This window comes from Ricinus communis, chromosome 7 (genome assembly GCF_019578655.1).
Source record: "Ricinus communis isolate WT05 ecotype wild-type chromosome 7, ASM1957865v1, whole genome shotgun sequence".
Classification (NCBI taxonomy): domain Eukaryota; kingdom Viridiplantae; phylum Streptophyta; class Magnoliopsida; order Malpighiales; family Euphorbiaceae; genus Ricinus; species Ricinus communis.
Genome location: NC_063262.1, coordinates 24,618,600 through 24,646,180, shown reverse-complemented (window position 1 = coordinate 24,646,180; position 27,581 = coordinate 24,618,600). Strand labels below are relative to the sequence as shown.

The window sequence follows — 27,581 nt, the reverse complement described above, 5'->3', positions numbered from 1 at the left end:
TGACCTTCTATCTGAGTTGCACTTGAGGAAATCCGCTGGAGGGGGAACCCGTACATTGTCAGATTAAGCTAAGGAACGCATTTTAGGACTCTCGACTTCCTTTTGAGGGCGTAGCGCCTCATCTAAAGCTTCAATATACTTTCTAGTAAGGGCAACAGTGGACTCAGGCTTAGGTTATTTCTTCTTAAAGATCGCACAATTCCTGGCCTTCCAAATGCTCCAATAGGTCATACAATCTGTGATGTAGTTACTCCAGAGTCACTTCTCCCAAGTCTCTCATTCACCGCACACCACCAATCAATAGTAAAATCCACTTTTGAGAGTTGATAGCCCCACTGACTTAAGAACCATGTAGCTTTTGCATGCAAACAGAAGAATAACATGTGCTCCACTGTCTCTTCCCCCTCACCATATATCGAGCATAACGGGTTTTGACCAAGTCTCTTCTTATACAGGTAGGGCATTAACCGTTGCTCTCTAAATAAAATTCACTATCTTGGGCGGGGCCTTAGAGCTCCAAATTTATTTCCAGATCTCGGGTTGCACCATAAAAAATGAGTTTGGGTGAACTCTCTTGGCTTCTCCTTTCCTGGCTTGCCCATACCCCAATTTTACTGTATACACTCCTATCATGACCCGATCTGTGGGCCCGTGACTGGCACTAGGAAATGGGTAGGCGTAAGGCCACCGAATCCCGTATTAAGCCTAACACTCATTAACTTAATTACATCTCCTCTAATATCACTAATGTTACAATTTCTTAACCATTAAATTCTGCACATTTAATTTGGTCTGCCTGAAGAATTAGGCAAGACCCGAAACTACAATAATTTACAACTGACAAGTCCATTATTTCTACTGCGGAAAATCTAAGATTTTATAAGTTAACATACCAAACCAATTTCATCACCCGATGATGAAGGAGTCAGGTTGCTAGATAAGAGCCGCGGGAAGACTAACAATCACAAATATGAAAAATAGTAAAATTGAGACTATCAGTCTCGAGAGTGAGTTAAAATCATATATCCAAAAATATTTACAACACTTCCATAACACATTTATTTAATGTGAAATAAATAATAAGTCATGCAAAAATAAGCGTGTCATGTCATGCTTATATAAAATAATTTTCACACACTATGGGACGGAGTACCTCAGCAGAATCCTAATCCCAACACCAAACATCTCGACTCTCTCTCTCATTTTAACAAAACTGGTGCCTAGAGAGCGAGGCTCGACCATGGTCCTTAAATCCACTTCAGACACTTAATTATCACTAACACTCTTAGCCTTTCGGCTCTCTTACTCCAATAAGACTGGCGCCCAAAGAGCATAGCTCGACCATGGTCCTTAACTCTAGTATGGCCACTTAGGTTTCCAAATAAGCCTGTGCCCAGAGAGCAATGCTCGACTAGGGACTTTTACTCCGGTACACTCACTCTACTCAGCCCAGAGAGCAATGCTCGACTAGGGCTTTTACCATTTTACCCATTTTCTATCACTCTCGGATTTATACTGATGCACTCATCAAAATAGTATGTTCTACTGCCGTCCCATCCCGAGTCATCAGGCAATAATAAATTTAGTGATAAAAAACATGATATATATGAATAGTAATCAAAGAGCATGATATATATGAATAGTAATTAAATGAATAATCTAAACATGAAATCAATTAATCACAATAGCTATTTAAAATTTGTGCATGACACGTGCATAACATATATATGACTTTAACTCACAGCTTTGATGACCTCCTAGCTCTGCTCCGATGCCTCAGGTGGAGCGAGCCGAACTGACGGATATATCTAATCACGAAAACAATTTATCAATAAGCTGAAGAGTTGACAATTAACCCTAGGTCTAGATTCCTAGGACTGACTGTCTAAAAATCTCGACTCGGGTAAATTCTGCCGAAAATTCGGCAGAACCTCCCCTATAATACATACATTTACCCCCCGGAAAACGGGTCCAGGACTTGCCAGAAAACACTTCAAACATTCAACAATTCATTTTAACGGGAGTCGGGTCCCCATGACTTCACTATTTTCCCGACTCCGCCACACATCACAAAACACGATCTAAGGTAAACAAAATATTTTAACACACAATATCGCTAATGCTCAACACAATTCAATAAACATATAATTTACTAAAGAATTTTAAAATTAGCGGGCCAGAGAAAATTACCGAGACGCTTGATCGCTCGGTTGACTCGCCTCCAGCCGCCAGAGTCCGATCGACAATCCGAACGCACCAACAGACTCGAACTGACGTGCTGATGACGATCCTCGCTCCCGATTTTTCGATCCAACCCCCGATCATCCGGAGGGATTTACGGACGATTTCAGCTGTCGATTTACAAACGAAGTTCGATCGCCACGAAACCGGTGCCATTGCGAAGCTTGAGTTGAGGAGAGTCCGGATATGTCCTTCGATCGGCCAAAGCTCGCCGAAGCTCGCCGGAAAAGCCAGAAAACGCGGCTGCCACCCACTTTCTCTCTCCACCGCGAACTTCCAATTCCGGCCACCATTGGTGTTGCCTTTGCCACCAAAATGAAGCCCAAGCCGCAGGGAGTCAATAGCCACCCGACTCAGCCGCCAACTCCGGCGGAAACGCCATGAACGGTGTCGACAACTACCTTTTCTTCCTTGCGTTTTTCGCCGCTCCTCGCATCCGTAGCTGCTGCTGCCACAGCTGCTGCACTTGCCGACGCCAACAGCGCTTTCGGCCGGCATCTCGGCGCCTCCGGGACCCAACACCACTGGATGACACTCCTCTCTCTTCCTTCTTCTTCCCCGATCCCCTCCTTTCTTCTTTACATCAACAAAGGGTCCCTGAACTTTTCTCTCTTACCATTTGGTCCCTCAACTTTTTTAATTACAACAATTTCGTCGTGTAAAATTTTCAATTAACCCTTAAACTTTTCTTTAGCTTTTCAATTAAACCCCTAACTATTTGATTTGGGCCAAATTAGAATTATTGAAAATACACAATTACATATTTACTCTTGCTTTTAAATGTAAAATTACCAAAAAGCCCTTGCCGACATATTTAATTATAAAAATACCAAACATACAAATTTTCATTATAACCCCATATTAATAAAATTATACCTTTAATCCTTATTTCAAATTATTTTCCAATTTAATCTTAACACACAATTAATTTAATTAATCAATTTGCTAAATATTTTTCAATTAAAATTTAATACCATTAGCTAATTAAAATGCTCCTTTTTCCTTTAATTATGTTATAAATATTCTTTACAAATTCTTCCATAATTCTCAAATATAGAATTTAATTTATATATATTCATTTGGAGGAAAAAATATGAATAACAAAAAATATATTTTATTTCTCAAATAATTTACTTAATTAATTTCTTAAAAATCAAAGGATATGAAAAATAACTCCTTTATTTGTCTAGCATTAATTCAAAATTGCATTTAAAAATCATTCCGATTAAACCAAATAAAAAGTAAGGTAAAATTTATTTAAATAAAAATTTATTTGTTAATTATTATTAATATTATCATTATTAAAAGAAAATTTTGGGTATTACAACTCCATTGGTGTGAAGTGCCATATCCATTGATCAGGTCTCCCCTTTCTTGCTATAGGAATCTCAAGAATTGCTCAAGCTTCATTAGGGTTGCATATGCTCCAGACCTTTCTCTCATTTCTCATCAGGTGTGCCACCTTATAAATGTCACCCCTAGGTCCTTTAAATGCCGAAAGACTAAAATTTTCCAAAGACGGGATTCACTTCTCTCCCTAGATATATGTACTCTTTCCATCCCCTATATTCGCCCTTATACCCTCTTTCAATACCTTCATGCCATCCAACATACTAGTCCATATCCATGGCTGATTTCTCTTAGACTCATCATTCAAAAGTTCTCCATGGGGGAAATATAGGTCCTTTAGCACTTTGGCCCAAGGCTTATCTCTATTATGGAGCAGTCGCCAACATTGTTTGGCTAAACAAGCTTTCTTGAAATCCTCAAAACCTTTGAAACCCAGACCAAAAAATTCTTTCATCAGAGTCATTGTACCCCAACCTTTCCAATGAATTATTCTGTCCAAATTAGGACCATCCCACCAAAATCGAGCTAGAATACTATTGAGTTTTTGACAAAAAAACTTTGGATGTTTGAAACATCCTATTATATAACCAGGAATCACTGTGAGGACGAATTTGATCAAAATTTCTCTTCTCGCTTGGGACAAAAAGTTTTTGTTGCCACCCATAGGTCTTTTTAATAGCCCTTTCTTCGATAAATTTAAGCATTTTCCCTTTAGATTTTCCCTACAGTATCAAGACTCCCAAGTAAGAATCCTTTGGGATCATTTCCTGCATACTGAGAACTCTTAAAACATCCCTTTTCTGCATTTCCAGCATACCATTACTAACCATCACATGAGACTTCTAGAGATTAATATTAAGCCCCGATGCTCCACTAAATTGTTGAAGCACTTGTTTAAAGCAGTCAACCTCTTGCACTAAGGCCTTCCCATATAACAGGGTATCGTCTTCAAATAAAGTGCTAATAATAAGAGGGCAATACCGATTAAGCTTCAAACCATTCAACCTTTTGTTCATCATTGCGCTCTCTAGCAGACTAGTCAATGCTTCAGACACACACAGAAATAAGCAAGGCAACAACGGGTCACCTTGACGCATTCCCCGCAAATGGGAAAACATGGTAGATGGTTTCCCATTAATCAACACTGAGTAATTGACCATTGTTGTGCATTCTATAATCCTTTTCACCACCCATTCATGAAACCCCATTCTTCTCAAAACCTTTTCTAGAAAGGACTAATGTATCCGATCATATGCCTTGTATAGATTCAGCTTAACTGCCATATAGTGATTGTTTCCCTTACATCTCGAGCTTAGGTAGTGGAAAGCTTCATGTGCTAGGATTAGATTATCTTCAATAGCTCGATTAGGCATAAAAGCATTTTGGTTTGGAGAAACGATGTCATTCATTATAGGCTTCAACTTATCTACTAGAAATTTATATAAAAAATTAGTGAGGGCTTACGGGTCTGAATTGGGTAACTTTAATAGGGTGAAGGACTTTTGGTGTGAGGGTTATAAAGGTATGCTTAAGCTCTTTTAGGATAAAACCCGACTCAAAAAATTGCTTAATTGCTCTGCATACTTGGTTCCCTACCATCGCCCATTGGGATTGAAAGAATACCCTAGAGAACCCATATAGGCTCGGGGCTTTAAGCCCACCCAGCTTAAAAACAACTCTTTTAATTTCACAATCTAGCACTGGTTTTGTAAGAGCAGAATCTATTTCCACAATCACTACATGTTTCACCATCTCCATTATTCGATCCTCCTTTATCTATGGCTCAAAGGCATATAGTTTCTTATAGAAATCCAATATATGGCCCTCAATATCTCTTTTGTTTTCCAACCAGCTCCCTTCGTCATTCTTAAGTCGGACAATCTAATTCCTTTGCCTTTTATTTATTGTAGAGAGATGGAAAAACTTGGAATTCTTATCTCCTTCCCTCAGCCACTGAATGCGGGATCGTTGAAGCTAGTGGATTTCCTTAACCTTCCACACCTCATCCAGCCTTTTAACCAAATCAACTTCTTAATTACGACTTAGATCAGTATAAGGCACTGCTCTAATCCTCTCAATTTCACTAATCAGTTTCCTCTAACTGTAAATTTTTTCGAAAGACCTTTCTGTCCCAGCTCATTAATGCCTTTTTGCAAGCTTTTAATTTCCCATGATCATCCTTTTCCCAAGACTTGGCAATCAAATCACTACAATTAGGATTAAGAAACCACTTACTCTCGAAATGAAGAACTCGTCTATACCTCCTGGCTTGTACACAAAGGTCTAGAATCAAGGGCCAATGATTTGACTCGATGAGTGCCTCATATATGATCAAAGCTTTATCAAATAGAAGCTTCCACTGAGGGTTCACCAACACTTTATCCAAACGTGCAGCCATAGCCTCACTACCCACCCAATTATTAGGCCCAGTTAGAGACGGACCCTTAAAAGCAACCTCCATCAATAGATTACCATCCATAAAATCGTGGTATTGATGCAACAAACAACTGCAAACCGGGATCCGCCCAACATTGTCAGTCAAAGAGGATACCATGTTAGAATCACCTGCACATAACCATGGGCCATCATCCTGGGGCTTTAACCGGCCAATTTCATCCCACATAGAATTCTTGAATCTCTTATCTGGGTCCTCGTACAAAAATGTTGCAACCAAGTACCCTCCATCATCGTACATTTCGTGCGTATGAAATGACGAGAACTGTCTAGCACCCTTACCACAATATCCACTCCCCACTAGTAGGCCAACCCTCCCCTAGAACCCTCAGGCTCAACATAAAAAGTATTTGTAAAACCCACCACAATTCTATTTTTGGTTTTTGAAAGGAAAACCAAACGTGGGCTTTATTTTCAGCACATAAACTAAAGTCTCCTGATTGTCAAAGGTTGCCCGATACCTCTGTAATTCCACAAGATGACCCTTATTATGTAGGTGGCACCTTGGCCTTTCCAGCAAATGAGGGCCCAACCTCATTTTTTGACTTACCCACATCGCCACTTATATCTTCTACATCCACAATCTCGACAATACTAACCCGAGAACTACTAGTTTGACCTGCTCTTACTCTTATCTTCCATCTTCCTCTTGAGCTATCTTCTAGAAAAATCTGGGTGGATGAAACATTTCTAGGTTGCTCTTCCTTCTCAGCTGAGCTGGTTATACTTACATCATTCCTATCAGAACAACTAATATCCAAAGGGACTTGATTGTGAAGAGGTTCAAGTAATTGGGCCGATAGAAGGACTAATGTCTCCAATGGGCTCTATTGATCTTCATTTTTAAACGTTTAAGGATTGGATAAAAGTTTAGGATATATTAGGTTAAATTTAAGATATCATGGTCACTCTCCAGATGGCGTTTTGAGGGGTTGGGTCATTGGGCTAAGATTTTAAAGGTCTGACCAATAGATAAAGTCTATTAGGCTTTTGGGAATTATGGGTTGGGATCAAAGTCTGGGAAGTAGGTGGGGCTCGGGTTCATTTTAGCTGAAGGATCGAGAGGATAGTATTAATCACTAACCTGCATTTCTGAAATGTTCTCACTAAAACTTGTGACTTTATCATCTGACTTATCAAGCCATCCCTCCTTGACATACTGCTCGAAGTCAACCTTAAATAAATATTCTTGAGAGGAAGTATCTGATAAACCTGTCCTCGGTTGACTTTTCGAGGTTTCCTTACTTACCTCACAGCTCCTTTCTTTGGCACTCTGCCTCATTGAGCAACTGGACTTCTCTGTATCTGTAACGGCAGGATAAGGATGTCCGACACCTTTCCAAGACACAATCCCCCCTCACCCGAGCATGGACCCGTGATGATAATCTTTTCACGTGCCGTCGGAAAACGTCGTTCCTTACCATTCCTTTGAATATCTCGAATCTTCAGCCCCTCAATCGCCATAGCCAACTCCTTACCCTTCTCTAGATCAACTTGTCTCTTCCTCAATCTTGCATATGGCATAGTAGCTTTCAGCCAATTCCCAAGTTTCCATTTATAAGTACTAAAGTCATGGTTACTCAAGTCTTTTTTCACTTTCTTACAACCTCTAACTAGGTCCCCTAACTTTCCATATGCTAAACAAAAATCGAGTAATCTTTCATACCGAAAGTTAACTCAGCTATTAGGTTTTCCTTCCCTTTTATTGTTAAAACTCACTAGAAGGGGCTTCTCCACATATATTCTTGCTTTGATTCATAGAAAGGACCATTCTTGATTAGCACACCTATCCTTATCAACATCCTCCAGCCCATCGAATATGGCTCCAATACTTTTGGCATTCACCACGTTCAGTTGTCCAGGAGGTAGTCCTACAACCTAAACCTAAAAGGGTGTGGTATCCATATCTATATTCTGCAATACTTCGTCTAGCGGCCACTCTTTTAGCACAATATGAGCATTTACTGTGGACCAAGGGCCCTCTCGTAGCATAGTATTTAGCTCCTCCTCCTTGAAAGTGAAGATGTAAACATTATGCTTTTCTTTGCTTATCGTAAATGAAACTTCTGGGCCGCAAGAACTTTTAAAACTCTCCTTCACCATATTCATGATGAAATTCCTTTCAGTAATTATTCTCCCAACCGTCTTAAACTTAATGTCTTCCATTTTCACATCATGATCAATTAATGCAAGACTTGGACCTTTACATGGAACACCATCTATACCGTTAAAAGTTGACATTTCCGAACTCTCACTTTCCATAGTATCATAAAAGAGTAACACTAGACCGTACAGATTGATTAAACAAAAGGTGGAGGTTTTGAAAAGATATAAAGACACGGAGGGTTTGAAAAATGTAAAGAATAGACGTATATATAGAGATGAGAGGAGAGACAAAGATAGGAAAAATAGGAAGAACTAAATCCAAAGGCTCCAGCCAGGGACGAGACTTCTCGAGAGAATTTCTCCTACAAGGAAAAAAAAAATTCAGATTTGATTCGTATTCATTGTTAAAAGATTTGGTTGTTGGTGATTTTGTGCTTTTCTTATATTTATTTTGCATTCTTCAAACAAGGCCAAGACCCCGACGTTAATGCTTGAAAAGCTGGGGGATCACTCAGGATTCAAAAGAGTGCAATTTCATTCGAGCCGGTTAGCTGAAGCCTTTCTAAATGGAAATATTTTTTGATGTAAGCCATTATGATATGCCAATCGAAGAACACAAAACAGCATGCTGCTGCTGATGCATAATTTTTCACTCACTGCGGAGAAGAGCTTTGTAAACTTACGAGGAGGATCACTTTTGGTATATTATGAGCATTTGGAAGAAATCAAGAAGTAGGATAACAAAATATGAACAAGATAACTGCAACCACAAAGGGTAAAATAAATTACAGCAATCACAAGCCTCCTCTTGCTATCGGCTAAATGCAAAAATGAGTGAAAAACAACCTTGCCTTGCCCATGTCCACATGATGCAGATAACTAAATACAAATCAACCTCTGCTTGATAACCCACATTTCTTGCTACTAAAAAACAGTTTCAAGATAGAATTTAGCCCACTGGCCAAGGCAAGCATTCAGCTAAAGCAAAAAGAGAACTCATTCCCTGTTAAACCTGATTGCCACCAACACCACCACCACCACCACCACCACCTCCTCCTCTTCCTCCACGGCCACCCATCCTTCCACGGCCACGACCATAGCCTCTGCCCCCTCCGCCTCTGCCCCTCTCATACCCAGTACCTTCAAAAGTAACAAGAGCAAACACTCAGCATTATCACTCTTACCATTTCCCATTTTCACTCACATGGGCAAATGCAGTGTCAAGTCAGCATCTGAAACTGCACATATTATGAGGACAACCATCTAGAACTTGGTAGTTCAATGGCACATATGATGTCCAAAGTTCTAATACTGAATATCAATGTCACATTAAACATGACTTCGGAAATGCAGTTCAAGCAGCAACACTTACCACGATAACCCCAACTTCTGCCTCGCCCACCACCACGCCCCCAATTTGAATAACCGGCATTATCTATCAGGGAAGGTGTGAAGTGAAGGTTACACTCTAAAACATATATCTACCATCTGTCATTATAAACTGAAAGAACCAAAACATAAACCCCAAATTCGTAGTCATTTTTTACCTTGATAATTTCCTTGATAGTTTCCCTGATAGTTGCCGTACCCATATCTTCCTCGACCAAAGCCCCGCCCTCTGCCTCTACCACGACCAAGTCCCCGCCCATATGAATCTTAAAATTGAAAAGCATAAATGCATTAGGCTAAAAGAATGCTTCCATCATTGTGAATTATCAACTGATTGGATAATGTACCATCACGACCAGCATTGTATGGACCACGTGATTGTCTGGGCTGCGGCTGATACTGCTCCTTTGGTTGTTCCACAGACTGTGGAGCTTGGTACCTAACGACAAAATATTTCCTTAGTATACAAAATTCAACAAGTACTTAAGTATAATCATTTGGCAAGTATATAATCTTTATTACAAACCAATGAGAGATTCAGATATCAGGTCCATTCCCATTAAGGATCTCAGGTTATTAGCAAACAAGAAAAGACACTTGTTTAACGTCCCAGGGAAAATTTTAAAGCAGCTAAACAACTAGCCACCATATCTTACTTCCAAAATCTGATTTTTGCAAAAAAAAAAAAAAAAGAAAAAGACATTATCGATTGATGAATTTACCCAGGAGAATTTATATTTAGCTCTCTAAAGGATAAGGTGATTGTGATCATTGAAACTTGACGAGTCTGTTCCACACTGCATCAGATGTTACTTATCAGATGTCTAGACACAAAGCATGCATGTGAATACATATATATATGATAATACATCAGAAAGCTTACGGTAACAGGCCCTCTTCAATGGGTTCCCAAACATCAGTTATGCTTACTGAACTGATGACAGTATCTTGATATAAACGAGGATTTTTCCTCTGTATCAGGATTAAAGAAAAAAAAAAGATTAAGTTTAGCCTTTATTTTGGCAAAAGGGAAGTGGGAAAGTTATGTGGGAGAAAGATCTATATCTTGTAATGACAATTTGAAGAGCACACTAACCTTTATACCCTCTGCAATGGATACTGTCTTACTGATTGCCTGTCCCATTGCTTTCAAGACTATCTCTTTTGCATGTTTTTCCTGGTAAAATATAGAAACAAATAGTTACAATTGACTCGATAAGAACAAAAGCGATAACAAATAACCACACAATGAACAGTAGCTCTTAGTCTGTATACAAATATATCTATATTAATAGCCATAATAAATGGTTATCACATTTATAACATCACTGTAGATCATTGAAGCTCAGATGTAAATTGAATATCTCAAAATCATTTTCTATATTAAAAAGAAATCATCAATAAAGCCCGAATGCTTTCAGAATATGTCCATGCTGGTATTATTTCTTTCTTTTATTTTTCTAACTTTATAATCTGTTTCATTAAGATTCTTATGATCTTGCCACTTTTGCATTGATGAGCTCAGTTAATATCTTCACTATATGCAACTGCTTAATATTGCTCATGCCTGACCTTTAGGTCCGCAGGCTACTAGTTTCTAGTTAAAAGCAACAGATTCTTATCAAAGGATATGATTTCCCAACTGACGAATCTAATCTTGACATTCAGGATGCGTCTATATTAGGTTATAATGAAATGAGGCTGACAGTTACAAGAGTAAAAATTACGGACGTAATGATTACAGGTGTAACTATAAAATTGTCAACCATGTCAAATAAATTCTAAAAGATAAAGAATAATAATTAGTGTCTTAGTGGTTAAACTCATGCAAGAGCATGCGGCAGTCACATTAATGGACGTTTGCTAGCTAAGACAACTTCTTAGGTTAGGGACGTATTTATTATAGTTTTTAAAAAGACGAATTAAAATTAGAAAAAGAAATTCATAAATTAAATTGAGATTACTGAAATTAATAAATAATAAGTTTTTTTTTCTTTTCACTCTCAACCCCCTTTAACATAGAGAGAAGGAGGTTAACAAAATACATTGTAAGGAGGTTAACCTTTAAATCCCCATGCATGCCAAACACAGGTTAAAGAGGTTAACCCTTAATCATTAACCTCCTTCAACCCCATTCAAATACACCCTCAAAAGGAAAACAAAAGAGATGGTGCAAGCAAGCAAATAAGATTATATGATCTAGTCAAATTAACCAACTCACTCGCAGAACCATTTAGAGCTGCGGCAGAAACAAAAAAAAAAAAAAAAACCTACCATATGCAACGAGCTATATACATACACTAGTAGAATAGAAATGTATAGCCTCTCATTCAACATGAATCCAAAATCTAAATTCCTAAATACATCAAAGTACAGAAGAAAAGTCACAATCCACCCATTGTGGCTTTCTAATAAGTGAAGGAGTTTCTTATTAGAAAGCACAAGATGCTATATATAAAAACTTCGCAGAACATACAGAAATCTAGACCTTCTGAAAGCCAAGTTAAGACTTTAATTAAATTCCTTAAATCTTCAAGCAACAAACAGTCATTCCTAATTTACTTCCAGACATTCCAAGCATGGCTTATCTTTTGTTTCCAAACTCCTAATCCTCTCCTAACCCAAAGCTGGTTATAATGCCAATTTAAGGATAAAGCATAAAGAACAAAACCTTCAAAACAATTGAGCAATTGAGCCAATGTAAGGACATTAAACTGTCAACCAAAAGTATGTAATTATGTAGAGACCAAATACCTACTAAATCTAGAATATCAAGAATTCTCGCCGAATCCAAAGTAAAAGAGGCCAATAACAAACGGAATTACCCAAAATATGAGCAAAATACTCAGAAAAACCCATTACAATTATAACACAAATCTTAGAAATGAAACTAAACGCAATCTGAAAAGAACCGGCAGCCATGTTTATACAAATTAATCAAAACCCATAAGAAAATGGAAAAAAGAAAAAGCAACTTAAAAACCCAACTTTTAGAAAAATCCAAAATGCAAAAACGCAATAACGCATAGCAGAAGTATATATAGAAAGTTATAAGCATAAAAGGTACCTGAAGAAGTGAAGTAGCATAGCTAATATAGTTTCTAACAGGTCCACCAGAAGTGATTCGGATCTCGTTTTCATTTATCGGAGATTCAGGTTTTGGCTTTTCAACCCTTGTGTATCTATCCATCTTCTTCTCTGATTTTCTTAGAGAGAAAAAGAGCAGAGAGAGAAAAACCCTTTAAGTTTAAAACCCTAATAATAACACAGTTACACAGTGCAAAAAGGAAGAAGATAGAGAGACAGTAAAAAAATATAGAGGACTAAAGGCTCAAGAGGCTAAACCCTTAATTTCTTATACGGTGACGTGTCCTTTCTTATGGCCTGCTCTATCTTAAAACTCACGCGATAATATGATCGTGGAACACACGGATGGTAATGGTTGGACAAAGTTTGTGGGTTAGGGCTAAGGATTGGCTCGTGTGAGTAATGGGAGTGGAGAGGTCTATTTATGGTGTTAACTTGGGCCAAAAGTAAAGCAAGAAATAGTTGGCCTTTTGAGTTTGAATAATAAAGCTAAACCTGGAAAAAAGGAATGTTAAGTTAAGCCCACTTCATTACTTTTTGAAATGGTTTAAATATGAAATTTTAAAGGATAAAGAGTCAATTTAGCCCCTAATTTGTGTCAATAGGTCAAACAGATCGAATTACAGCTTTTTCGGCAAATAGGCCACCACATATTTTTCAAATCAAACAGATCGAAATGTTGACTTTAGTTTCTCTTCGAATTTTAACATAGGCTAAAGGCGTGCGAGTCTTATATTTTGACATAAAAATATTAAAACATAGTTTTATTTAATTATTTTCTTCCTTTTTTTTCTTTTTTACTTCTTCAATTTTTGTCTCAATCATTATCGTGATAGTAATGTCATCCTTTTTTTTTTCCTTCACTTGTTCTTTTTTCCTTTCTCCTTGTTAGTCACAACAATTTCGATTACTGCCCTCCATTGTAGTGGTGTGTTTTGACAATGATGGCAAATGAATTTGAAATGTTGTGGATTTTTAATCGGGTGATGACATATGAGCTTAATGTAATATGATGAATTTTTTTTTCGGTGATGATGATGTATGGATTTAATGGTAACCACATTTGTAAAAGGTTTTGTAGTGATGAAAGATGAGTTTATTACAACGATGGCACTAGATGAAGACGTCAATGAGGAAGGTGGCGAGCTAAGTGATAAGATTAATTTTTCTTAAATGAAAGTTATAAGAAATAGATGGGCTTCTTGGCACCAGTGGCAGTGGGTGATTTTAATAGTGATGGTAAGCGAAATTTTATAGTAGCTGTGATAATAGGTGGATTTGGTGCTGATGATGTATGATTCTGATTCAGTGACAACAAGTTAATTTGGTTCTGAAAGAGGCAACATGTTGATTTAGGTTTAGGTATGCAATTTTGTAATTTTTATTTCATAGTTGGTTTTTTCTAGCCTTCTACATTGACTTCTTTTACTTGCTAATTTAATTGGGTTTTGATTTATTAAGTCTAATTGATTAGTTTATTTTAAGTTTATGGTGGTAGAGCAGCAGAGATAAATAGTGATAATAGTGCAGGTTTAATAAGGTCCCAGTAATAGTGGATTTTAGATTTGATTAGTTTATTTTAATTTTGCGGTGGTGTCGATAGTGAATTTTGTAAGGGGGTGGAATAGTGAGTGAGCATTTATAGCAGTGATAAAAAAAAAGTGAGGTGTTTAAGGGAGGTGGTAAGAAAGTGTTAAGTATTTTACTTTTAGAAAATATTAAAGTAAAAGAAATAAGTAAAATCCTTTTAATATTAAAACGTAGTATTCTTTTAATTTATGTTAATAAATAAATAAGTGTTTTATATATACGCATAAAATTTGGACTCATTCGGCCTTAAAACAAAAGTTTAGAGATTATAAGTCAAAAAAATTGAAATTCCGCCTTTTTGGCACATTGACACAAGTTTGGGGGACAAAGTGATCCTTTGTCCAAATCTTATATCATTTTCAGTCAGCTTATTAGCGTTAAGATTGGGAAAACAAATTTATTTTCAAATTTTTAAAATCATATTTGAAACAAGTGGATAAATTAATTATTTTTTAGAGTAGGTTTGAGGAAATAATTTATAAAAATTAAAATAACATATTAAATATAAAAATATAAATCTATTTTCTAAACACTCGATCAACATTACAAACCCAAACGCATATATATAATTAAAACAAAAATAATAACTTATCAACAATTTGCTATATATTGTGTGTATATTTATTAAATAAGTGATATCTATTACTCACGTAATTTATATTATAATATTAATTGCTTACCATATCTTGGTTATAAATTTATTAAGTGATATTTATCATTCTCGTTATCTTAAATATTATATCCAATAATTAATTAAATTTCTAATTGTATAATAAATATTAATTTTAAAAATAGTAATATCAATTATATTAATATGTTAATTTATATAGTATTAAAATTGATTTAATATATATTATTTAAATATTAAATTTTTTAAAAAATTAAAAAAATTTAAAAATAGTTAATTTTTTATTAGATTCTAAAATTCTATAAACTAATATTTAATTTTAAAAAAAATAATTTTATAATTAAAATAATATTAACGTATCGTGCGCAGATAAACGACTAGTTATAATATTAATTTGCAGAACAAAATGAATTGTACATTTTACGTACATTGAAATTTATAATTTAGTAATAATTAATAAATTGTATCAAAAGATATAAATAAAAAATGAAACTAAATTTTTGTCATTATCTCTACATGATTAATTTTTATCTTTTATTTATTTTTTGAACTAAATTTAATTTAAATTCAGATGCATATTATTTCTTTATTTGAATTATCATTAATCTTATTTAATAAAAATTATGACTTGTTTTGAGTATGAACAATTAGCTATAGACTTTTTTTAAAACACAATGACTTCCAAGTTTAAGATTATACAATATTATTAAATAATTCATTTAGCTATTCATAAGAAAAATATATTAATTTTAAAATTTTTTTAAACACAATTGAGAAGATTAAAAAAAATTACAAATATATAACATTTTTTTATATATAACTTTAATTTGTAAAATTAATAGTTTCTTTCATATTTATTGCCTCCGACGGAGTCCAATTAGTTCATATTTATAGCAAAAGTCATATGTTTTGTATGGGAGCAGAAAACCTTGAAAAATTAGAAATTTCAAGTTCAGGCATCCTTTCCATCGCAATTACTGCAACCATATATTACCTTAAACTTGTGTGTAAAAACAGTGCTTAAATAATTGTGATAAAATAAAACATCAAACTCCAAGCATAGGAGAAAGTCTTGAGGGATAAATCATTATCAACTAAACAAGAACTAAACTCAGAACAGTCCTGCCCCTGGCCCTGGCCCTGTTTGATTTCATTCTCCATGTTCCCGATAGAATCTTGTCTAGAAGATCTGATTCTAGAGACATTCGTTTAGACAATTTAACACTACTTATTATAATCACAACTAAAACAGGATGGCAGCACCAGTACAGGGCCTAATTGGATTGGAAGGTGGAGGTTTCAAGTTTGTGATGATTAAGTTAAAAAATAAACAAAGAAAAGAAGAATAGAGAGACAAGGACAGGAGCATGAAGAAGAAGAAAGAGGAGAGCTAAAGAGTAAATTTGTATGAAACTTTGAGGTCTGAACCACTTGTTCAGCAATTTAAGATTATACATGCCAAGATCTAACTCGCAAGCATAATTCTGATGCAAGCAACAAAGTGTAAGAACATATTACCTCATGGAAGAATTAATATTTGATACAAGAGAAGATTGGTATATTGTCAGGAGAACTTAAGAGAGCTTGAAGCTTACCTTAAGGACAGTCCAGATTATGTAAGATATCTTTAGCAGTTGCAGTTACATATATAACCTTTTTCATTCCAAGAAAGTTGAGGCCTCACCAGACACTTATCTGGTAAACTAAAAACTATTAGTAGACTCGGGTTGCTTTGATGATGGAAATGAAAACCATAATTAATTAAGCAAGGCCATTAAGTTCATAATTTGACCTTGTATGCAAGAATTACAGGTTTTAATTCAAGGACTATCATTGCTGAAAACATTATCAGAGGATATAAAATGCGGATTAAAAAAAAGTTAAACAAGCATTCCAAAAGGAAACATTGAATTTATAGAATTGCAGGATCTAGCCATGCATACCGAGTAGACAAGCTTCTCAATCAAACATAGGCAGCACTATTTCAAGTTCTTCCTCGTCATCCAGAAAAACATGCTGTAGCAAAACCATGGAACAAAAGCTGATAACCTTGTGGAACTTGTTAACAGGTGATGGCAATTGGGGCACTCTCTTCCAGCTACATTTACCAGTCTCACTAAAAATCTGACAAATACAAGCAGGATACATACAATGATACTCTTCATTGAATACATAAACTAGATTACCCATTCCAACACATTTCAAGCTTGCGAACTTATCATCTTCCTCACTATCAACCAACCCATAAAGCAAATCCTGAGGCATAATTGCAATTTCACTAAATTCCATATTCTTCTCACCAATCTTCCACAAATTAAAAGAAGGCCCTTGTGGCCCATTGCACATACCAGCCAAAACAAGCATTTCTTGACAAGCAATCAAGAAGGCAAAAAGCACCCCAGGTGGTCTTAGTGTTTGAACTTGGCTCCAGACATGCTTATCCAAATCGAAAAACGAAACAAAGAAAGTGTATATTCCAAAAACGTAGAATCTCGATTTGAGAAGGGCAGAGGATAAAGTTTGAGACGAGTTACCGGAGCGAAAATCTGCCGGTAAAGGAGGACAAAGATCCCAAGAATCATTACCAGGGTCATATATTTCAACTGCTAATCTGTCTTCAATATCAACCAAGTTACCAATAAATCTTACACCACCAACCACAATAAAATGAGGCTTGGAAATGTTGTAACAAGAAGAAGAAGCTAGCCTGTTATCCTTCAAAAAAACACCAACAAGAGGATTGATTCTCGAAAAACTCAAAGGAGATGTGGATTTCCAACGGGGTTTAAGCACGGGAGAGAAAGAGAAAGAAGCAGCAGTAGAAAAGAGGAAGCCGTTAGAGCCAATGAAATCACGAGAAGGGAAAGGAAAATAAGGGAGGCGAAACCAGGAATTGGAAGATGGGTCAAAAGCGAAAGATTGGTTGTTTTTAGAGGAAGTATTATGGAGACCATGAAGAAAGAACCAAGGACGATGATGGGGAGGATGAGAAGGAAAAGTAGGAGCAGTGATCAGGGAATGCCAAAGCTTGCATACAGAAGAGGCACGAAGGAGAGATGGGATAGGCAGGGAGGAGAGGATCAGTTCTATTAGGTCTGAGCTCAACGAAGTGAATGGTTCAGACATTATTGAGATTAACTTTTGAGGGTTGAAGATAGAAGGAGAAGAATACTGAAAGATGTTAAATGGTAGTTGGGAAGTTAGTTGGGAATGGAACTTAAATTGTGGAGAATGCTTAAATTTCTCACTAACTAGTAACTACTCACCACACATAAGACAAGGCCGCCAATGTTGTTTCTTTCCTACCTTAATTAATCATTAATTAAAAGAATTTCTGATGAATAAAAAAATTAGGAAAAATAATTGCAGCACTAAATCTTCTTAGTATGACTAATGAGGGGACCCATTCATTAATAATATTATTTTCCTGATCAAATTTAATATTTTTGTTTTTTTTTTTTTTTTTGGTTATAAAAGCCATTTAACTGGTTTTAATTGATATATAAATAAAAAAAGAAAAAGAAATGGTAGAATGGATTTATTTTTCTAGAAGGAAGGGATCATAGGAAATGTCGGACATTATTAGGGGAAGAACATAGAAAGGTGCTCCAATTACAAGGAAATTTTAATGACCTTTTCTTCTGCATTAAGCCTTTGGGCTTATTTCTTGTCCCCTTTCTATTGCCATCTTTCGTTTAAGAAACACTCAAAATACAACTCATACAAATACAAAGCTTTCCAATTTCCTTTTGCCATCTTTTCCTCAACAAGTAGTTAGTAGTAAATAAATGGGATAATTATATATTTAGTTTCTTAATTTTTTAATTTTTTCTATTTTAGTGTTTGAATTATTTTTTTATTCAATCAAATATCTAAACTTGCTAATCTATATAATTATAGTATCTCTTACAAGTTTTATAAGTTAAAGTAATAATTTTATTTATTTTACATATAAAATGATTTAAATATTTTTATTCATCCTTACTGATAATTTTTTATTTTTTTCTATTTTTTATTAATTTTTTTAGCACTGAACAAAATGTTGGATTAAATTTAATTTTTATTCATTTAAAAGAATTTACTCATCATTTTTTAATTTTTAAAGATTATTTTTTAGAATACTTAATACTTTCATCTTTCTTTTATATTCTATTTTTATTTTTCGAAGTGAATGCATAAAAATAAAAGAATAAATAAATGATATTTAATTTTTTTAATATTTATTTAAATGAATAAGAAAAATAAAGTAATTTTACTTTTATTCTCTTTAATCTTTTGAGAAACAAATAAAATATAAAAAAATAATGTTGAAAAAGGAAAAAAAAATAAAAGAAGAATAAAAGAAATATGATGTTATTTTAAAGGAGGGTATTTAAGTCAATTTATTATTCAAAATAAGTCAAATAAGTCAAATAAGTACTTTAACCTGTAAAACTGGCTAGAAACACTATATTGAATATTTTTAATAGGTTCAAACACTTGATTGAAAAAAAAATATTTTAGACATTAAAAAAAAATAAAAAAAAAAACTAAAAGTACCAAATTTGTAATTTTCCTTAAATAAATCGCCATGCTCATCTCTTATAATGTAAGAGTCCTTTTTTAAGTTAAATAGAGATATAAATGTCTCAACTTTTAATTTTTATTATTTTAGTATTTAAATATTTTTTATTTTGTTCAATTAAATGTTTAAATTTTGGAAAAAAAATGATACATCCACGTGTTTTTAACCAATTTAAACTCATTGAAGTGCTGATTTGAATAAGTTCACTATATCATATAAAATTGAGAAAAAGACAAAAATAACATTGTGTTCATCTTTTTCATGTTTTTTCTTTAATTTTCGTTCTTTATTTGTCTTTTTTCTTATCTATTCCTTGTATATCTCCATAATCTCCAAATGGAATAATTTACAGACCTACTTCCCAAATCAACAAATTTGAAAACCATATTTATCAATTAATTCATAAAAACACACCAAAATCAAAATTAAAAAGTATGAACCCTTCAACACCCAAGATCAACTCATAATTCTGAACTTGTAAATAAATTGCATGTCTAGAAATATGAAAAGAATACATACGGAGGAAGAGGCAGAAACACACACACACACACACAAAAGTGAAAATGAGATTATATTTGTCTTTTTAATAAATTGTGTATGATATGACTAGATTATTTAGTAAAGATGACCTCCAATTTGCTTAGTCAGCTCTTTGGTGAGCCTAAATTGATTGAAATCACTTAAATATATCACATTTTGCAAGTTTATACACTTATTGATAAAGAAAAAAGAAACTCAAACACTAGAAAAGCAAAAATAGAAAAGTTAAAATGCCATTTATGTAATTTTACCATTTAATAATTTGTGTGCACATGTTATATGCTTGGGATTGATAATCTATTAACAATGTGCTTCTATAAAGCTTAAGAAATTAAGAGCTAAAACTATCATATTTGCTTTTCTTTAAAAAAATTTGGATCAAATGCCCATTTATATTTTTTGAATTTGTATTGATTAATAAATTTAACATTTTAATGCATACTTAATCTTTTTATATTTAACATTTTTAATTCTCCATTTAACTTAATAGACACCTAATAATTTTTTTTTTATATTTAAACACTCTTAACTTTCAATTTAATTTTATATATACATTTTCTTTTCTTTCGACGATAATCAATTGCAATTATAGATCAAGAAAACTAGCATAAGCTTAACCAATGTAAATTCTTGGTCCCTCCCACCAAATGCCAACTCGAACATCTTGCAAAATTAAACATATTTAGACCACTAATAATGTATAACCTATTATAGGCGTTGTATCATAATAATTTCTCACCATTTAGATCATTATTTACTTTTAACCGTGAAACAAATAACAGGAGTAATGACGAAATTTTTCCTTCATTAAGAGTTTTGGCGACAAATTTCTAATTTTTAATGATGAGATTTCCTATTGTTATAGACTAATTTCTTATAGTGGTGATAGAAAAATTAAAAGACTAAGTTCAAATTTTATTCTCTATCATTTAGAGTTGGGTTATTACCCCAAAAAGACTACCTTTTCAAAGAAGAAACGAGAAAAAGAAAAATATTAATGTACAATCAAGATAGTAGGATTGAAAACCTTTTTGATTCTTCCTCTTTCTTTTTTCTTTCTTTGTACAATCAAAGATAGTTGCTTAGTGGTTAGATATATCATTAGCCAGTCCGTATCGCATTAAAAAGGAAAGGAAAGGAAAGGAAAGGAAATGAATAACATTTGAGCAAATCAATTGCATACTGATACGTGGCTTTAAATTAAAATTAAATTATTGTTAGTACTCGATAGAATTAATGAACACATTTAATTTGGTAGGCAAATTAACCACTAACTAATATTAGTGGATATGCACCGGAAACCTTCCTGTCCATACAAATAAAACATTAGTCATGCTAACATAATCTCTTCACTAATCTGCATAATGTTGCATTTAATAAATCCAAAATCTCCAAAAAGAAAGAAGAAAAAGGAAATCAGTCTAGCACATGATACACTGCTGCAAGCACTAAATTGAACCATGGAAAAATCATCTACAGTAAAGATTTCTTCCTTCACAGCTCTAGCACCACAACTGTCCATCAAAACCCCATAATTGAAAATCAGTTAGCTATCTTAGAGAGGAAGAAAGAGAGCAGGACGTGAAAGAATCTATCGAATAATTTTAAAGAAATGGCTGCCAGGTGATATCTTACATTCAGAGTCTGTGGTGATCCAATTTCCCTTCCTATCATGAAGAGGAGTGGAATTGAGTGAAAGCATCCTGGAAGAAGCCAAGGAAATGGCTGAGCAGGAAGAGGTAATAGTGGAGCAGCTTTCAGCATCCCATCTGAAACTTATCTTTGGAGATTCATTGCTCAGTTGTTCATCATCTGCTACTGCTTTAAAGGTTGCTTTATTTCGAAAGTGCAGAACCTGAGTAACTCACCACAAACATTGTCTTAAAAAAGGAGATGAGAACTCTCTAAAAAAAAGATGATAATTTTTAATTCCAGAAAGATCGTTTTTTTTTTCTTCAAATTATAGTCTATTTTTCTTTTTCAATAATTAGTTTAGTAAATAAAATGTCAAATATATTTTTTATTAATTAACATAGATATTATCACATTTAATTCCTTTTAATATTTTAAAATTATAATTTTATCAAAAAAATTAACAAGAGTATTTTTAAAAATAGTGATAAAAATTAATAATTAGAAAAATCCCTACATTGTTTTATTGGTATGTAAAATAAAAATGAACTATTTTCTTTTTGGAACGGAGAAAGCATAATTTAATATATGATATAGACACTTGACTGATCACAAACTAGTAGATTAAATAGAAACTTTTAATTGGAGAAACAAATGGCTCAAATGGCCTGAGAAACAAAATATCATCGAGAGAAGATTTATGGCTCTACCTGTACATATTGCTTATTTATTATTTTAATTTGATAGGGAAAGGCTGCCTGCGATAACAACCTTTCTTCTACACTTGCAAAATAGAAACCTCATGCATTAATAACATTATTTTCTTTCTTCAATGAAATTGTAAATTTAAAAATTTTACCTTTCTTCCCAAGAACTTGCCTCTCTTCTCAGGTTTTGCAGCAGCAGCCCATCTCAGTAGCTCCTTCATTCTGGACATGGCTTTTGCTTTATCCCCTTTAAGCTTCTCTACCTTCTCCAATGAGCTACATTGGTCATTTGCGCTAGTTGATGAAGATAATGTTGCATCAGCTACAGGCAGAACTTTATTGCCTACATGATTATTAGTTGAATCAACTTTACTGTTACTCATGCCTTCTCCTTTAACAATGTCTTCTTTCTTCATCTTCATAGAGTACATCCAGTGCTTCTGCCTTCTATTGTAGCTATTAACTCTTTTCAGATGGAGTGTGCTATAAAAGCAAGCAGTTGCAACATCTTTTCTGCATAAGATTGCAAAGGGTCTGAAACCCCTTAAACCAAATTTTTTATTCTTTCCTCTTTCTGATCTTCCATTACTCCTGCAATGCTTTAACAGAATTCTATCTTTGCCTTTAGCTTCTTGATCTGAATCTTACAAAGAAATATAAGAGAAGAAGAATGTATTATAAGTCGAGTGTATGTCTCGTGGTACAAAAGCCTCTTGAATAGTTAAAATTAAAGGAGAAAATAAAGAAATTCATCTTACTATTAATATTGTGCTTGGCTGAAGTGGTGGAAGAATTCTCCCTTTCTTGTTGTTGTGCTGCCTTATTAAAGAGCCAATGAATTATCTGATACAATGGATGAGGAGGTGAAATAAGCTTTCAAGTGAATAATACTACACATTGTGTTTATCTGATATTCTTTTATCATGAGTTCATAAAAAAGAACTCACCTGCATGTTACGCTTTGATATTTTGAGACCCTTTATAAATAATAGTGTGTGTGCGCTTCCTTTCTTGGTCAAAATGGACAGCATAGAGTCATCTATCTGTTCTGTCAGTATGCTAAAAAGATTCCTGTCTACACATTGAAGGGTTTTGGAGAGACGAAGAAGACAAAGAAAATTGGGGGTGAATCTAACGAAGATGAGGAGACAACTAGGCAAATGGTGGGGGAAAGGTTGGCTTATGATTCTTTGTAACATGGATTCTTAATTATATAATATGATCATGTGGTTGGTGTTTAGGAAAGATTTTGATTTGATTTAAGAGCTAGGTATTGGTGGCCTTTCCCTTTGCCATACACTTGTAAATTTTCAATTGTTTCATGCATATGGTCCCTATGATTGGATAAATATAATGGACTTACTGCTGGGGTAAGTATAAGTCCTTGGATTTGTGCATTAATGGGGGTGAATTTTCAAGAATGTTTGTAGATAAAGTTGCCTCTATGGGCAAACACCAAACGACATTCTTCTCCAAAGAGTAATTTAGTAGCCATATTCCTGATATCTTTTGAGATTTGCAGGTTTGTAGTATGTTATCTCTTTTACTAATGTGCTTTACAAATATAAATATTTATTTTTTCTTGAAAGGTAAGCTTGTTCAGAAATGGCTTTTCACCCTTTAGAGACATGTGCACCATCTAAGGAGTTTGATCAATTATTTGTGCTTGGGGAATATTAATTAGTTAATTAGATTATACTAATGGGTTCACTTCTAATGGACTGAACTCACATTCTTTAGCCAATAAATAGTAATTATCTCAATCTCATTGTACACAAGAAAGCAATTATACATGTATGTATGCTACAAGAAGCAGGAAACTCCATGTGGAAAGCCTAAATCCTATTATCAGGTTTGGATTCACTGTGCATAATCTCATCCACTATATGAATGAGCACCCATCTAATCTTATATATATTGACCAGCTAGGCAAACTCCATTTTGATAAGAACAAGAAAAAAAATTATAAATACTCCCCTCAAGTTTAATCATATTGTGCATTTCTGCCCCTGTATTTTAAAAAATAAACAGTACTTTTCTATATTTTTATATTTATGTACATTCATTAGAATATCAATTCTGTTAATCCATAGTTAGTTTAAAAATTTGGAAAAAGATGAAGTGTGATTTTTTATGATAATTATAGGGTTTAAAATAGAAAATATTAGAAACCAACTTTTCTTTTAATCATTTCAAACTATAGTAACGGTTGTATCAATAATAATTAAAATGAGGAATAAAAAGATCTAATTGAGAAAATTTCATTAGATTACTTTGTACCGTTAAGAGGTTCTAACGTAGTATACAATAGTTACTGTTCTTTTAAACGACACATCAGTATTTGCTAAAAGTATTATACAATTTGACTATTATTTATATTATATAATATATTCACATGGTACTAAAGTGATAAAAAAATAAACATCAGACTCTAAAATAAAAATCCATTAAACCATAGATACTTTATTAAAAGTTTCCTTTTAAAAAAAAAAAAACCAAAAGGAAGATTGGCAATAAGACAAAGTGTGAAGGATGAATGTATAATTGTCATAAGAGGTCTAATCCATCATGTGAGGAAGAGATATTTTAGGAAATAGAAAAGCTTAGATGAGAGTGCGGAGAGAGAGGGCAGGGATTCTGGTGTGGGGCCATCACCGTAGAGAATAAGAAAAAATGACAAAACATTCATAATCCTACGGTGTGTAAAAGAGTAACATGTCAAGTCTTTGTTTTTTATTTTTAGGCATGTGTCTGAGCTTCTCCTGCATTTCCTTCTCACATGAATTCATTTATTAATGACCAGAAAACTCCAGGTCGGATGACGTGTCACTCTCTCCTCCATATGCCTCGTTTGATGTTGACGTGGTACTATCCTAGAGGTCTAGTATAAGTGCCAGAGGGAGAATCAAATTGGGTTTCTGTATTTAATTTCTATCAGGCCCCCATGATGGATCTAGGATAACTCCACACTCTGTTACTCAGGAATGTTCTCCACTCTATCCTAGCCAATGGCTAACCAATTCTGATGTCCATTTTAGCTTCAGCATTTATGTTCTGTCAATTGCAGATTTAATTCTGGGATATGATAGTGCTAAATCATCAACTCCATTATTGTTTTTTTAAAGATTGAAATGGTTGATTTATTTATCACATTTTTGTTGCAGGAAAATAAAAATTTTAAAAAATACAATATATAACATAACTTTGAAACGCAAGTACAAAATCTTCTGAAAAATTAAGAAGTAAAAAGTTAGAAATGAAATTTAACCTACCAATTGATGGATTGCTTATGGCACTGGCAGCTAATCTCACGTCCTTCTCTTTCTTGTTCTTGCTATATATATATATATATTTCAATTTTATTAATGAAAGTCTAATCAATCATTAATTTGGTTTTATTTTTATATTGCAGGTATTATTTTAGTGGCTGTATTTGATCTATGAATAAAATGATATCCGTCTCTTTTATTTAATTCTGTCGTTTGAGGTCAACTCACAAAAATGAGCGAATAAGAAAGATCAATGATGATGATATCGAGAATCAAGATCGAAAAAATTTAGATCCAAAAAACACTTGTAAGGATTGACAAATGAGCAGCACACACACGATGAGAAACTACTAAAAAGGTAAATATAACATTATTGAATTCAAAAAAGTAAATTGAGAATTGATTTAATTTCTCTTCTCTTTGTTACTGTAAATTAGGGATTTAGGGTTAGAAAATCAAACAAGTTGTTGGCAAAGAATTGAAATGCAATTCATCATTGAGAATCGGAATGCAATTCATCGTTTCAGCCTAACATCCAAGCAAAACGAATGATCATTGGTGGTGGTGAGAAGTTGATGATTGATAATGAGCTAAAAGCAAGCTTTATGACAATAAAGAAAAGAGGTTTTAAGAAATAGAAGACTGCAAAAAATCAAATGTATAAGGTGTAGCGACAAAGATAAAGAAAGCATGCCAACAAAGTTAAAAGGAAAAGAGAAACTTTGTTATTCATATATTTCAACTTACATGTCCCTTAGAATAAGTCAGAAATCTCTTCCTGGATTCACAGAAGTCCATGAGGTCATAAGCGCACGAGAACTCATTCAATCACAATTTTCTTCTTTCCTTTTCTTTTTTTGCGATTCAAATTTTTTTATCCATTCTTGACAGGGAATGATTTCTTTTCTATCCTTTCAATTTTAAAAAGTAAGAACAAATCCTAAGAATGGGAGGAGAGAAGATTTCTGGTTTTCAAAGAATAATACTGTTAGATTTGTATTTAGCAAAAGCCTAGTGCTTTATATTATCATAAAGCTATTATTGTCTTTTTAATATCACTTAATGATATGTTAATTCTTGTTAATGCTTTTGTAGGCTCAGTTATGCCTAATCATCAGTTAAACTACTGGGAAACAGGGATATGTATTTAGGTGGTTAGATAACTTGAGTTTTCAGTTATACACATTGATATTCAAATTTCAATAGATTTTACTGTAAAAATTCATAGACTTTTATTGATTTTCACATACTATTATTTAATTATTTAAAAATAAATTTAATCATTTTATTTTATTATTTTCTTCATTTTTTTTGCATTTGTGTAACTCTATATACAAGTAACGGATTTCATTTTATTGTTGTGTCAAATTCATATCATTTTAAAATTTTATATCTCATAGCATGAATACTATTTTTTTGTCAAGAGAATAATTTTTTGAAAGAAAAAATTATCATATTACAATTTGTCTCTGATTAAACCATCAAATTCATGTCATACTCGATATATTTTGGTTATTACTTATTTGATAAATACTTAATCCAACAATAACCACACTTACTAATTATTTGATAAATACTTAAACCGACAACAATCACATTTACCAATAAAAAAAAATTATCCAAATAATCTTCCTAACTAAAATCTAGAAGCTATATATAGTGGGGTTGTTTGCTCAAAATAATTCATTAAATGCTTCATTTTAAATTTATATTTTTAGGAGGGTCTTTTAAAATTAAATTAAAAACTCTTAATTATTATTTTTGTATGTGTGAGTATAAGAAAATATTATTAGTAAATAATTTTTAGTTTATGAGCTTTATTTTAATTTCTTATATCTTTTAAGATGGAAAATAAATACAGTGAAGAGAAATGAAAACGATAATGTAGGAGAATTTAAAAAGGAAAAAGATAATTTTTTTTTTAGCAAAAGTCTATTGAAATCTTGAAGAAATGTGAAAGATAAATTTTGAGAATTTTTATTTATTAATATATAAAAAGTAAAAGTACATAAAAGTCCATGTCT

General features: G+C 33.5%; 3 protein-coding genes across 8 annotated transcripts; all 3 read right to left on the bottom strand.

The window, feature by feature from the left end:
• Positions 1 to 8,889: 8,889 nt before the first annotated feature.
• On the bottom strand, positions 8,890 to 12,866 carry LOC8260955 (H/ACA ribonucleoprotein complex subunit GAR1). The gene is made up of 8 exons (XM_002521070.4): positions 12,608 to 12,866; positions 10,637 to 10,717; positions 10,424 to 10,512; positions 10,263 to 10,337; positions 9,888 to 9,979; positions 9,699 to 9,806; positions 9,524 to 9,586; positions 8,890 to 9,291 (listed from the first exon to the last, which is right to left on the bottom strand). The coding sequence occupies exons 1-8, from the start codon at positions 12,728 to 12,730 to the stop codon at positions 9,158 to 9,160; spliced, it is 765 nt and encodes a 254-aa protein (XP_002521116.1). The 5' UTR covers positions 12,731 to 12,866; the 3' UTR covers positions 8,890 to 9,157.
• Positions 12,867 to 16,218: 3,352 nt separating this feature from the next.
• LOC8260956 (F-box/kelch-repeat protein At3g24760) lies at positions 16,219 to 18,081 on the bottom strand. Its single transcript, XM_002521071.4, has 2 exons — positions 16,789 to 18,081; positions 16,219 to 16,540 (listed from the first exon to the last, which is right to left on the bottom strand). The coding sequence occupies exon 1, from the start codon at positions 17,969 to 17,971 to the stop codon at positions 16,805 to 16,807; it is 1,167 nt and encodes a 388-aa protein (XP_002521117.1). The 5' UTR covers positions 17,972 to 18,081; the 3' UTR covers positions 16,219 to 16,540; positions 16,789 to 16,804.
• A 3,118-nt stretch (positions 18,082 to 21,199) lies between these two features.
• Positions 21,200 to 23,542, bottom strand: LOC8260957. Of its 6 annotated transcripts, none has more exons than XM_025157722.2 (5): positions 23,236 to 23,534; positions 23,047 to 23,131; positions 22,441 to 22,925; positions 21,585 to 21,804; positions 21,200 to 21,463 (listed from the first exon to the last, which is right to left on the bottom strand). In XM_025157722.2, exons 1-5 carry the CDS (start codon positions 23,485 to 23,487, stop codon positions 21,444 to 21,446), a joined length of 1,062 nt encoding a protein of 353 aa, XP_025013490.2. In that variant the 5' UTR covers positions 23,488 to 23,534; the 3' UTR covers positions 21,200 to 21,443. The 6 variants fall into 6 exon arrangements, with proteins under 6 accessions (XP_025013490.2, XP_015575916.2, XP_015575915.2 ...); XM_015720430.3 differs by having other exon boundaries at positions 22,441 to 22,931; positions 23,236 to 23,531; XM_048376343.1 differs by lacking the exon at positions 21,200 to 21,463 and adding an exon at positions 22,292 to 22,359 and having other exon boundaries at positions 21,678 to 21,804; positions 22,441 to 22,931; positions 23,236 to 23,541.
• Positions 23,543 to 27,581: the final 4,039 nt, after the last annotated feature.